This window comes from Haliotis asinina, chromosome 10 (genome assembly GCF_037392515.1).
Source record: "Haliotis asinina isolate JCU_RB_2024 chromosome 10, JCU_Hal_asi_v2, whole genome shotgun sequence".
Classification (NCBI taxonomy): Eukaryota; Metazoa; Mollusca; class Gastropoda; order Lepetellida; family Haliotidae; genus Haliotis; species Haliotis asinina.
The window spans coordinates 46657645-46670608 of record NC_090289.1 but is presented as its reverse complement, the minus strand read 5'-3'; the positions used below and the strand labels follow the sequence as shown (position 1 = coordinate 46670608).

The window sequence follows — 12964 nt, the reverse complement described above, 5'->3', positions numbered from 1 at the left end:
AATGAAAGTGACAACTTCAACAATTAATACAGAAACGACAGTCTTTAGTACAGAGAAGCCATATACTTGGAACATAATGCAAGACGAGACAGAAGCTGAATTTTTACTTCACAGAACACATGCTACATAGTTTATACTGGACAAGATAGAGCATATACCTTTTGTTGATGCTGTCACAACAGAACAATGGATGTTTGAAAAGAAAATGTATATGCTTTTAGTTCATGCTTGACAAACTAGAACATAGTTGTAGTAGACACTGTGAACATGATGCTTGAACAAGACACAACTCGCTAGTTAAGGCTTGACTTGGTGCTGTGTATACACATGCACAAAAGTTAAGCACGACCCATTATTTTTGTGATCTGCTACTTTGGATACTCAGTAATAACTATCATAACGAGATCTATGACTGTCACAGACATCATTGGTTTGATTATGTTTGGCAACTCAATGGGTGATGATGCCTTGATGACGACCCATTTCCCTTGCAATGACCCTGCATGACATGCCAGCATTTTTCATGCCTATCACCTGCCACCTCTCAGCGGTAATTAACTTTCTCCTCACCATGACTGATTTTGTATTTCTAAAGTGAAAGAAGAATCTCACAACAGACTGGTGAAACCAGGCATGTGAAACTTGATTTTCAAGATTCAGATGGTAGGGAAATGGAGTTGCTGAACGTTTTCCTTGTCATATCTTGAGAATCTTAGGTTGAAGAATCTTTGGAAGGCTAATTCAGTCATAAACATTTATAGTTTGTATCTCTGATCTTCAATGGTGAAATCAAGATATGAAAATAGTGGTGCTAACCTTATGTGCTCGTGCATAGTTTAAGCCTGAGCAGTGGAGGATGGCCATGGTTGATGGCACAACTTGTGCATTAGAGACCATGCAATAAGACAGAACTAATGCAATGGTAATATCACCACAGTTGTAATTCTTAAGTATTTTTTATTACAGGTATTTATATATTTATATTCGCTTGTCACCTGTACATGTCATGTTTGATATGATGTCATAAGTGCTGCGTATGATGTCATTTTTCACTCGTGTTGTAAAATCCAGTAATCCCTACCCATGATACTGCAGCAGAACATTCTCCTCTAAGTGGTATTCCACCGCGGAAATGATTCCCAGGTTTCTAAACTCTTCACAAGAGGCGACCTAATGGTTCACGTTCAATGACATAGGTGAAAGCATGTCCTTGTCTTCAAGCCATGCAACCTGGGAAGATCCTGGTTAGAATTGGTCTTCAGTAAGCCATGCTTGTCGTAAGAGGCGGCTAATGGGAATGGGTGTTCAGGCTTGCTGACTTCGTTGACACGTCACGCAATTGTATAGATCAATTCTTATGCCGTTGATCACTGGATTGTCTTTGGATCACAGTGTCACTGTCCAGACATGATTATTTACAGACCATTGCTGAATATTGCTGAATGAAACATAAAACTAAACTCACTTACTCACTCATTCAAGCCGTGCGGACTGTGTTCATGATATCAACCACTTGATTGTAAGGTCCAAACTTATTTGTTTCAAACTGCCACAAAATTGCTGAAGTAATGCTGAGCATGATGTCTCAAAATGAGAATACAAACAAACCCAACATTCTTTCCCAACACGATGGTAATGATAGTACCAAATTTAAAGTAATATTTCCACATCAAACACTTGAATGAGTTGTCCTTTTGGCAAAGCTGTTACTTGTTTGACATTTAGGATGCACACATTATCACATTTGGACATATCACAGCATAGACAAAGCTCTGGAGAATCTTAGAATATCACAGAATTTTAGTCCAATTTCTGACTTGAGGTTTGCGTAGAAGAACTCTGGTGCATTTTTTTGTAATTTCTTCATCTCAAAAAGTAAGCCTCCATCAAAATCTGAGAACCTGAAAAAGAATATAATGGTTGTAATTATTTATGGGTTTGATTCCCCACAAAGCCCTTTTCTGGTGTCCCCAGTCATGACATCACTTGAATATAGCTACAGTGTAAAACTAAACCCACTCCCTCTGCTTCACTAAGAGATGCTCATCTAACCTTACGGTCTAAGTTGTCTTTGGAGTTTTGAAAGTAAAGTTTATAAAATATATTTCATGATAAAAACTGTTCATATGTATTTTATTGTGAACAGAACCTTTCTTTCACATGGTCAAACCCTGTGGCTGACAGCCAATCAGCAACTTCCTTCCTTGTCCAGCAATTTATTGATTGGCTGAGAGAGTCAGTCAGCAGACTTGAGCCACTGGATGATGTGTACATACCTACGGGAAGACATATGTATATTAGCAAAGTGTATGACACATTTCATGCTGTCATGTTGAAATAACACATCAGTTACAATAAGGAAATCTTTACAAAATTTGTTAATTTTAAAATAGTGCCTCAGTGTTCCATAATGATAGTATATGATCCTTGATGATAACAGCGTAAATTGGTTTTGTTTGTTTGTTTGTGTTTGTTTGTTTGTTTATTTATTCATGACTAGTGGGCGATGACACTTTTGATAGAGTAGCATGTACAATTTAAAAAGACCTACCCCCACCACCTCCCAACCCCGCCCCCCTCCACTATAATGTATGTGCAAAGTAAATGAGTCACACCCCTGAATGACATGTACAAAAACATTGACTCCCCCTAACCCCTACCACTCAAAATGGGTGAACTCAAACCCCCCTGCCCTCCACCACCACCCACCCACACCCATAATCACCCTACAGGCCATGAATCATGAACGTCCCTTAATGTGTAGTTTAACACCACAATAAGGACTATGAAATTTGCCTTTGTTCACCCAACAGGATTAAATAGTGGTTGTTAACACCTGTGTGAAAATTGATCTATTGATCAGGGCAATGATGCAGCACTTTGAGCAGGCCCCTGTGTGGAGTGGAAGTACTGGTATAATGCAATATACAGAGCCCTATTGTTGTTGTTTAACTGCTTCCTAGTAATATTATCACACACACAGCAACAAGCTGAATGAGCTTGCACACCACGATGCTGAAGTTCAAGGATGTTCATGGACATTCACCTCATGAAATTCTAAACATTAAACCTATGACACACATTTTATATGACAATATGAAATTCTGACTTGCGACTGCTAGTTATTTTGATATGACTGTAACAAGTCCATCACATCAAATAAAACATGACACTATTCATGTCTGTTAAATACGGAGATAAACATACTCTGTTGGAAAACCAGAAGTATATATAATGAAATTATAATAGCTCTAGATTTTTAAAATGTTTTAACTTTATCTCCATCTTCTTCTGAATGACTTTAATTAACCAGACACGTGAAGATTCAGGGTGGAATAGGTCTTCAGCAACCCATGTTTGCCACAAAAGGCAACTATGCTTGTCGTAAGAGCTGACTTACTGGATTGGTTAGTCAGACTCGCTGACTTCCCAATTGCAAGGATCAATGCTCATGCTGTTGATCACTGGATTTGCTGGTCCAGACGCGATTATTTACAGACCACCACCATATGGCTGGAATATTGCTGAGTGCGGCATAAAACTAAACTCACTCACTCACTCATTTAATTAACCAGTCGCGATCCAATATTTACTAGTAGAATCAATTATGGTTGAATCCACCATAAACTCGTAATCAGCACGCTTAGCTTCTTCATCATGTGCTCACCATCTCCTAAGTCATGAATGCTGGTGGATCGGATTTTGCCTCGGCTCCCCAGCTCACGGAGAAGTTTTGCCATCTGTTTGTCGACCATTTCTACCTGGCTAAAGTCAAAATACAACCTTGACCCAACAAGCATTCCCAGCCAGCCATCTGGCACGAACTTTGACTGCAGACGGAGTGGAATTATATCCTTTCGCAGACGAAAGATGTATTCTGATTCTGGAGAAGAACATACCAAATGTTATATATTGTATAATGAACAGATAGTTGCAGAAAGCACAAGTACTTTCTATAAAGGACAATATTTTGGAACAGATTGAGTATTACACAGCCAGGTTGAAATGGTCCTCAGGCTACTCTCTTACCACATCCATTCTAATCAACATTGTGTCAAAGTCAAACTGTGTGCAACAACTTTGTTTAAATATTATGGAACCAAAATGTTTTGAAGATTAAATACTTGGCAGTTAAATGATAACCCTTCTATATTGTTGCATCCTGTAAAAGAATTAAAAGAGATTGATTGAGAAGGTGCTCAGGGGGGACTTAGAGAAGGGCAAGTTACAGTGTGAGTCATGTAACGTTTTTAAAAATGGTGAAGTACAGGGACTGTTCCTGAAGTAGATTGTTACCGGTCCTGCAACTGGGACTCTGCTTATACTTGTCAGACATACAGATGAGGACCACTGCTGCCTTCTCCACCGCCAGCGCCATGGCCTCTAGGGTTGACCCACCTGCAGAAACACTTCAGTGCTGGATATCACAGTGTTGATCATTCTTCATGCGTTGCTATTGACTCTTTGAGAGGTTAAAGTTCAAATTTCAATGTATTAACATTTCTGGGACTATTCTTCTTCAATGACTATTATCTTTTATTTATGTATGTGATGGCAGTCTTTAACATAAATTTGTCTGAATACTATTTCAGTGCCAGAAGTTGCTCAGGGGGAACTTGGAGAAAGGCAACTTATACATGTTTCATTTCCTTTTCCATTAATTAATCATTTAGGTGAAAGTTTGGCCAAATGTCTTCATGGGCCTTATACCAGTGAAGATTCAGATTAGAAATGATCTTCAGCAACCAATGCTTGTCGTAAGAGGTGATTAACAGAATTGGATGGTCAAGAACACTGTCTTGGTTGGCCCATGTCATCATGGACCTTAATGTCTTAGCAACATCTTACTCATATGTTCCACATCCATCCAGACTTTGAAGCCAGCTTGCCTCAGTCTGTCCTTGACCTTTATCATGATATCCTGGGCATCCCATTGGTAACTGATCATCACATGTGGTGTGTTGGCCTCAAGGTCTGGACAAACATCAGGCAGTATATATATCCCATACGTAAATAACTATCACGTCATGTGTGCTCATCTTAAAAGAGGTAATGTATGTCTGTGTCATTCAATAAACTTTGCTTTCTCCATACTCCCAAATTCCAAAATTTTATAACAGTTTGTTACCAAAACAATGTCGGCAGAAGTTGGTCAAATGGTAGGTGGGACAATCCTCAGAAATACAACAGTCTTTAGAGAAAGGTTACAAAGAAATGACACATAATTCAAGAGGTTGAAAAAGGGAGAATCTGTTATAAAATATATAATTCTTTAGCATTTTGTCTTTTCAGAGAATCATACAAAAAAACAGAGACAGCGAAAATATTTGACAAGCATTAGGAGGTGGTAAAAAAATCTCTGGTCCAAACCTACAATATGTGATGGGTACACATGTTTGCTTCCTCATACAAACTGCTAATGAAAGAATATTGTTCTGAGTAAGTAAATATACCTTCCTAATTGTGTCAATCACAATGACATAAAAATTGTTAATTCAAATACAATCCAATAACATACTGTACCTGGATCTAGTGACACCTGTTGGTCATGGAATATTTCCCATAATGCCCCTCTTGCTGCATGGCTGACTGACTTCTCTTCACACCTTGCAAGATTCTGCAGACCTGTGAACATATATCTTCATCACTGTTCTGCTGACAGTGTTTGTTTGCCACCAAGCCTGATCACCTAAGTCACCTTATAAAGCAGGCATAGACAGCTAACCATGTTTCTCCACAGGGTTCTGTATACACAGAACCTTTATTATTCAGAGATGTATTACCCTGGTTATGTTTCAAAGATTGTTGTTTCACAAAAAATGTAAGCTTTTCTCCGATGTCAAAATAACATTAGATGACATTACTGGACTTCTGTATTAAGCACCACTCACTCACTCACTCACTCACTCACTCACTCACTCACTCACTCACTCAGGGTGGTGGGTAGCCTAGTGGTTACAATATCCACTAATCACATGAAAGACTCTTATCAATTCCCACATGGGTACAATGAGTGAAGCCGAATTCTGGTGTTCCCACTGTGGTATTGCTTGCATATTGCAAAGGGCAATGCAAAACCATACACACTCACTAAAATGAAACAGTATGATTCTTAATGAAATCATTTGATTATTATGTTTCTGGAGTAATAAAATAACCTGCTTTCAATATATAATCATTCTTAATATGGACATAATCTTGGATTACCACATTATTGCTGAATATTCTTTCAGGATTCAATTCACTACCGCAAAACAAGGCTAAGTTGAGCACCGACCTGACAACTGACTGCATTAACATGTATGAGTGTCATTCACTGGCGCTAGCCATTGTGAGCGAAGGGGCCCCAAGTTATTCAAATATTACCGACTTGCAACATCGACCAGGTGAAAGCAAGGCATGTACAGGTACACGTGGAATCCCTTTCGTCATCATGCGCTGCACATGCACTAGCCTACATCTGCTCTCCCTTTCACAAACCTGGTAAAGTGGATTTGCAGTGAAATGCCTGCTGCACCTAAACACATTCACTGTGCTGGTCTGATGTATTCCTATTTCCCAGTAAGTGCCCTTGACAAACAATAAATGGTAAAAGAAATCATTACTTTCGCCAAATTGCTCAGTGAACTGTATCTCATTTATACAAGTCAAATATACTTACTACATAATGAGTACTAAACAACACTATTTGGAAAAAATGCAATTCATATATTAACTGACATTCGCTGTAGTCTTGCCACACATGAAGCCTTGACAACTCTCTGATGTGTCACAGTGAACCTTTTGAAATTGAAAACACACCTGGCTAGCCCAGCTGTTGCCAGACTTACAAACTGGCATGGCTTCTGAGTAGAAATAGTACCATTATGTTTGACTACATAGCTCGTCTGGGTCTCATTTAACAACCTGACTGAATTATATCAGGATTTTACCTTGCTTTATATATACGAGTATGTCAGGGTCCTCGCTAATAAACAAAAAGTAGTTTCAAAGGTCCTTATAGGAAAACTGCAGGTCATAATTAATGAATGAGTACAGAGTACTGTACTTTAGGAAGCAATAATTATGCTTATCACAGGAACTATATATTTCATGTTCAGTGAGTGAGTGAGTGAGTGAGTGAGTGAGTGAGTGAGTGGGTGGGTGGGTGAGTATGATTTTCACAGCTTTCAGCAACATTCCAGCAATATCACATTGGGGGATACAGGAAATGGGTTTCACACACTTTGCCTATAATGTCTTGCCAAGGATTTAGTACTATAAGAGTAACTTTGCCCATTGTGTATGTTTGCACACAATCGAAGCAAATTTCTGTGTTACGTAAAACCCTGACTTTATCAAAAATAGCTGATACACTCTTCAACAGTCATCAGGCGAAGGTAGCACAATGACTACTTTAAAATATACTCATTGTTCACTAATGGAGATTTTTTACCTTTTATACACTCTTGATCCTCTTTCAAAATAGTTTTATTTTCTCTGGCAAATGAGAGAGTCCATATTCCTGTTGCCGCCAGTGTTTTTTCCATGTTGGATTCGGATGCCAGAAGAGATCGGAGACAGGGCAAAATGCCACAAGCAACAAGTTTCACCTTGTTAGTGTCATTGTGAGCGATGTTGTTCAAACCTTTCAGAACCTCCACAGCGTTCATGCCATATTTGGCAGCGAAGTGATCCACTGATGTCAAACTCTCTTGCAAAATATTCACTATAAATGTCAGTGTGTCCAAACTTGCACTTATCACTTCATTTTGTTCCTCATCCGCCAAGTATGATATGATGATGAGAGACTTTGCCTTTACCATTGGATGGGAACAATTAGTAAAACTATGTAGACATTCTATTCCATTTGAGTTGATAAGAACGGCATGACAATCAGAATAATTTCGAACACAGTTGTGCAAAATTCCAAACAATGCTTTGATATAATATAGTTTTCGGTCATTTTCTAAGAAGTTCTTTGTTGCTGAGACCTCCTTCAAAGACTCTAGCATCTTAGGCAGAAGGCCAGACACAGTGATTTGTTCACACACTGCCAAGGAGCTGTCACAGCAATTCCAGACAATCGACAAAGAATTCCGCAAGTTCTTCCATGGGTACAACACAGCAGAATCAAAGACGTCCTCCTTCTGTGCAGCTATCCAGATTTGCTGGAACAAATCTACAAACTTTTCTTTGCCAAATCCTCCAATGACTCTTGACCTCATGTCTCTGTCAGGCGTGTATCGTGACAAATTCCACAGATATTTAATGTCCGCGTAGGCAGCCTGAGAAAGATAGTCCTCACTCACTCGAAGTTTGGAAAGAGTCTGAGACAGTTTCTGCACCATGCTCTCTGCGGTGGGAAGTGCTGGAGATGCAGTTCCTCGCCGGCTCTCTGCTGCTGTATTTGACCCAGAGCCAAGGTCATCATCAAAGCTGTCCTGAGAGGGGAGACGTCGACTCATCATCCTTTTCCAGGGGCAGAACTGTGGACAGTAAACACATGCTGTTCACATTTGTTATTGCCTGTTAGTGAGTCTACATAGCATCCATAGAGTTGCGAGAACGTAACAGATTATCCAGAGGGTGGGTTTGAAACCCCCCACCCCGCAAAAGTTCTAGAATACCACTCAAACAAATTATCATTAAGTATCCATTGGCTAGGACAGAGTCCATGCTGATACCGAATCTAAGGTTGGAATGTAAATCCCTGAATGTGTCATACCTGTAAACGTTAATTGATGTATGTACTTCTTGATACCAAAACCTACATGGCCTTCTGTACTTGGAGGATAAAGTGAGAGCTGGTAAGGTAAATGAAGTATACAATGTCTGAGTGGTATCTCAGTGAGCTTAGGCTATATGAAGACTCACACACAGCATATGCATCATATACCCTAATGTAATGTTGCTAGAATATTGCCAAAAGCAGAATAAAGCCTACTCGCTCACTCTGACATGTTCCTATATCCTGTCACAACACATGAGTCCCAATTCCAAACTGGTTCCTCAAACAACAAGGGCAGGTAACTCATGACATTTTGTATGAATTCACATATGTTGTTCTAATTCATCTCAGGAAACAAAACATAAACAATCTTTGTACCAGTTTTACACTTTACATGTATCACATTGTTGAAGCTACATTTGTACAATCAAGACTTGAGTTACAAGGTTTTTCTACCAGCAGGGCATGCATCATGTTGCTATATGCACATGTTATTTACACAAAACTTTTGTCCTTGGTTATTAATGTCTGCTGAGCTCACCAAATAAAGCTCATATCATCTTACTGAACAAAAAACAAATATACAACTGCACGCACATCAACATGCAAAAGAAAAAAATAAGTCTCAAATCTGAAAGTTAAAAATAACTGAAATCTTACAGAAATTGATTTATTATGAACTGACATAACCTCAATTCACATAACCTAATAATTGAAACATGGGTTAATCTGTGATAAATACAACAATCATGACTGGCAAATTTTGGAAAGGCTCATATATTCATTCAATTATAGCAGAGACCATATAATCTATTATATGGTCTCTGATTATAGGTTTTCAGATAGATAACATCTGTAGTACTTGTGGTATATATCTGTTGTACTCTTGCCAAATATCCACATATTTGCATCTTGGATTCCAACATAAGATTTATATACAAAATCTGTGCGTTACTCAGACTCGGATTCTATTTTAGATAAACACTTAATTGGGTAAACATGATTTTTTCTTTTGTTGGTCTTTGGTCTTTTTGTTGTGTTTGGTCTTTTGTAGTTGCTACATTGCTAAAACTGAGATATTTTGATAACACATCCTGTGAAATATTGGAACACTCATCCTTTTTATTTGTTCTGTTTTCAGTGAATTACAAATACAGGAATTATATCTACACAGATATCAGACATTACATGAACTGGGAAATACTACATACAAATTTGGGGATATTTCCAAACCCTGGGTCCAATGTAAGCCCATAAACCTCTGTACAATTTGATGCATTAATCATTAAGTGATATGTGGTTAGTTTGGGCATATTTCACTGACAAAGCAGAAAAAGATGCTGATTCGATTTCATCTAACAACAAACTGTGATTGTGATAGATTAATGATGATGATGATGATGATGATGATGTGGGGCATGCTACACTTAAATGTTTTCTAACATTTTCCCTTGGATCCATATGACATGGTGTTCTGCTAGGATATTTCTTAAAAGCACATTAACTTAGAAATTGTTGGATTTAAGGGTTTATCATGCCAATATTTTTATGCCTGCTCGATCAATTAAACTAATAAGGCCTGGAAAAAGCAAGGACTGACATCATGGACAAGTCTGCAATGCCAAAGTACCAGGATGCACTATCAGCCTCGTTTTACACGTCTTAATGGCCATTTCTGCACACTAGAATATTATGCTTTGTAAGATGAACCCAAATGATTTTCAAACTAACTTGTTGGCTACTTATATTTAACCTGATCATAATCACAATAACAGCATCATCATTAGGTTAATCTGGCCAATGAATCACATTCAGATTTATTATCTGACCTGTCTGTCCAAGTTCATGTCTGAAAAATACATTTGGTCAGGTCCCAATCTTCATGATGCCAATGTCAACAAAAGCAAATGAGAAAAGACCAAGCACATCACATGCAAAATGATAATTATGAAAGAATACTCAACCAAATTCGTCTTCGGGTCGTTATTGGAACAGAAGAGGAATGTCAACCATCAATGCCATTAGACCAAATATCCAAAGAAGTGCAGACAATTCAGACAAGAAACATGCATCCCAACAGACTATACATATCTGGCATTCGGAACGAATATAGACAGTCTAGATAATATCACCATGCACTTGGCAGCCATAGCCGATACATGTTTATTAATGGCGTAAGCATCGAACAGTGCCAAGAAAATAATCAATACTTTCAGATGGGATTTGCGCATCAGGGGAGGTAACTCTTACTTGCCCGTGGTTTTGGGAGACCACAAGCTGTTGCACAGCAATCAAGCATTGATTTTTGTGTCCACGTCGAAGAAGAAACTCAGGAGTCCAGATGTTGTATGGCGCGTAGCAGTTTGTCGCGCGTGAACAGGTGAGAATAACGCATCAAGGGAGATAACAATGGCAATGTGACTGATGTCTTAAGAGTAGTTCGGGTTTTAATGACTGCACCTACAGCAGATGACTGCACCTACAGCAGTTAAAGTCACACTTCATTCATTACGTAGTGTATCCTTGGAAACGCATTTTCGAAGGCCTTTTAATTGTTCGTAAAAGTAAATACACAATGACATCAGAAAAAAAAGAATTTTTTTTAGAAACACGTAAAACCATTCAGATCGCGAAACCATATTCAAGCAAAACTTTTTAGCAACTGTCCGAAAATGCAGAATATATCTATTTGTTCGTTTGTTCATGAAAAACATACTAAATGCATACTCAGTGCACGTGATTAAACTTGACACCGAAAGCAAAGAATGTATATAATACTTTAAAACGAAAATTAATCATATGATTCAACGCAGACAAGTAGGACGCAGCCTTCGTCAATTTGTCCGATGGTCCGGGTTCGATTCCTTACATGGGTACCATGCGCGAAATCTTTTTTTTTTCATATCCCAAGCCGCACGATTGCTAGAATGTTTCTAAAAGCAGTGTCAACATAAACTCACTCACTCACTCACTCACTCACTCCAGCCTAGTATTTTACGCAGAGACGGTCACATATACACACGACTTCATTGATTACCAATATTCAGGTGAAATCGTTAGATTGTGCTACAAGTCAGCATAAATAAACGCAAATCGTAGAATACCTAGCAAATGACTTAACAACATTTACACTTTTACTTATTAACACAGTAGTAATTAATCCCTGCGTGTACCTCGAAGTTGTAGCTAATTAAAACCAACAAGTACTTGAGAAGCATTTTGTCATTTGAAAGGTGTGGTATCTGGCCTTAAGTATGACATTCAAAGATGCCTGCATTAATTTAAATGTCGATTCCAACACCAAACTATTTTATCTTTGGTCATCAATGTGGGCATACTCCCTTATTCTCCAATGCGTTTACAGATGGCGCGGCACAGATAGCGAAGTTATGGCGCGCTGTGTCTTCATTTCTTTGGACGACAAAAAAACTATTTCACTTGCGTTTTATATAGTCGACAATTTAATGGCTGTTTGATGTTTAATGCTGCACCCGGCAGTAGTCCAGCTATATGACGGCGGTCTGAAAATAATCCAGTCTGGACCAAACAATAGGCGAGTGATGACTATATGTAACGTCAACGCCTAAATGAGTGATCATGAGTGAGATTTGTCTTAAGCCACTTTCAGCAATTTTCTAGCAATGTCACGGCGGGGGACACCAGAAAATGGGCTTCACACATTGTACCCATGTGAGGAATCGAACTCTGGTCTTTGGCGCGACGAATGGACGCTTTAACCATTAGGCTGCCCGACCGACCCTCGCCTAAATGACCACCCACCAAAATCTTACAATGTGCCCAGAAGGAGAAACTGGTTGTTCCATCAACATAAGCAAAGGCTGGAGATCGAGCCCTCCTAGTTGCAGTTCCCGCCCTGCTGAAGGTGGTACTCCTTAAAGTCAGAAGCAATGACACTCTCCCAACGTTTTAGAAAAAACTCAAAACATTTTTTCCCTCGTCTACTGACTAAACTGTAGCAAAGTGACTTCTAACGTGTAAAGCACCACAGAGCAGAATGTATAGCTGGAAAAGTGGGCTATGCAAAGCAATTATTATTTAAAACAAGTGGCCTATGTCACTGATCATTGCCTATTGCCCTCGATGAAGCTATATCTCATAAAACCAGTTTATCACATGACATTGTCCGCCGACATGGTATATAGGTTTATGTTTGCATCAGTTTTGACAGCTATATATCTCTTCAGTCTGTATTAAGTTATTTCTGGTAGTTAAGATGTAGATTTCAACACGGAT

The 12964-nt window shown here is 38.8% G+C and overlaps 1 protein-coding gene across 2 annotated transcripts; it reads right to left on the bottom strand.

Moving 5' to 3' along the window:
• Window positions 1-946: 946 nt before the first annotated feature.
• Window positions 947-11097, bottom strand: LOC137298249 (uncharacterized). 2 transcript variants are annotated; one of them, XM_067830423.1, is made up of 8 exons: window positions 10961-11097; window positions 7436-8468; window positions 5524-5625; window positions 4849-4974; window positions 4297-4398; window positions 3668-3883; window positions 2150-2276; window positions 947-1901 (listed from the first exon to the last, which is right to left on the bottom strand). In XM_067830423.1, exons 2-8 carry the CDS (start codon window positions 8448-8450, stop codon window positions 1754-1756), a joined length of 1836 nt encoding a protein of 611 aa, XP_067686524.1. In that variant the 5' UTR covers window positions 8451-8468; window positions 10961-11097; the 3' UTR covers window positions 947-1753. The 2 variants fall into 2 exon arrangements, with proteins under 2 accessions (XP_067686524.1, XP_067686523.1); XM_067830422.1 differs by having other exon boundaries at window positions 10965-11078.
• Between the last annotated feature and the right edge of the window lie 1867 nt (window positions 11098-12964).

What these genes read in the sequence shown, in the direction of transcription:
- LOC137298249 (XM_067830422.1), bottom strand. Translation starts at nt 11,009, where the DNA reads ATGCTTGATTGCTGTGCAACAGCTTGTGGTCTCCCAAAACCACGG. An exon ending in GGATCAAGAGTGTATAAAAG is followed by an intron (nt 5,626 to 7,435) that starts GTAAAAAATCTC and finishes ATATGTTCACAG; the next exon opens with GTCTGCAGAATCTTGCAAGG. An exon ending in GAGTCCCAGTTGCAGGACCG is followed by an intron (nt 3,884 to 4,296) that starts GTAACAATCTAC and finishes GTTCTTCTCCAG; the next exon opens with AATCAGAATACATCTTTCGT.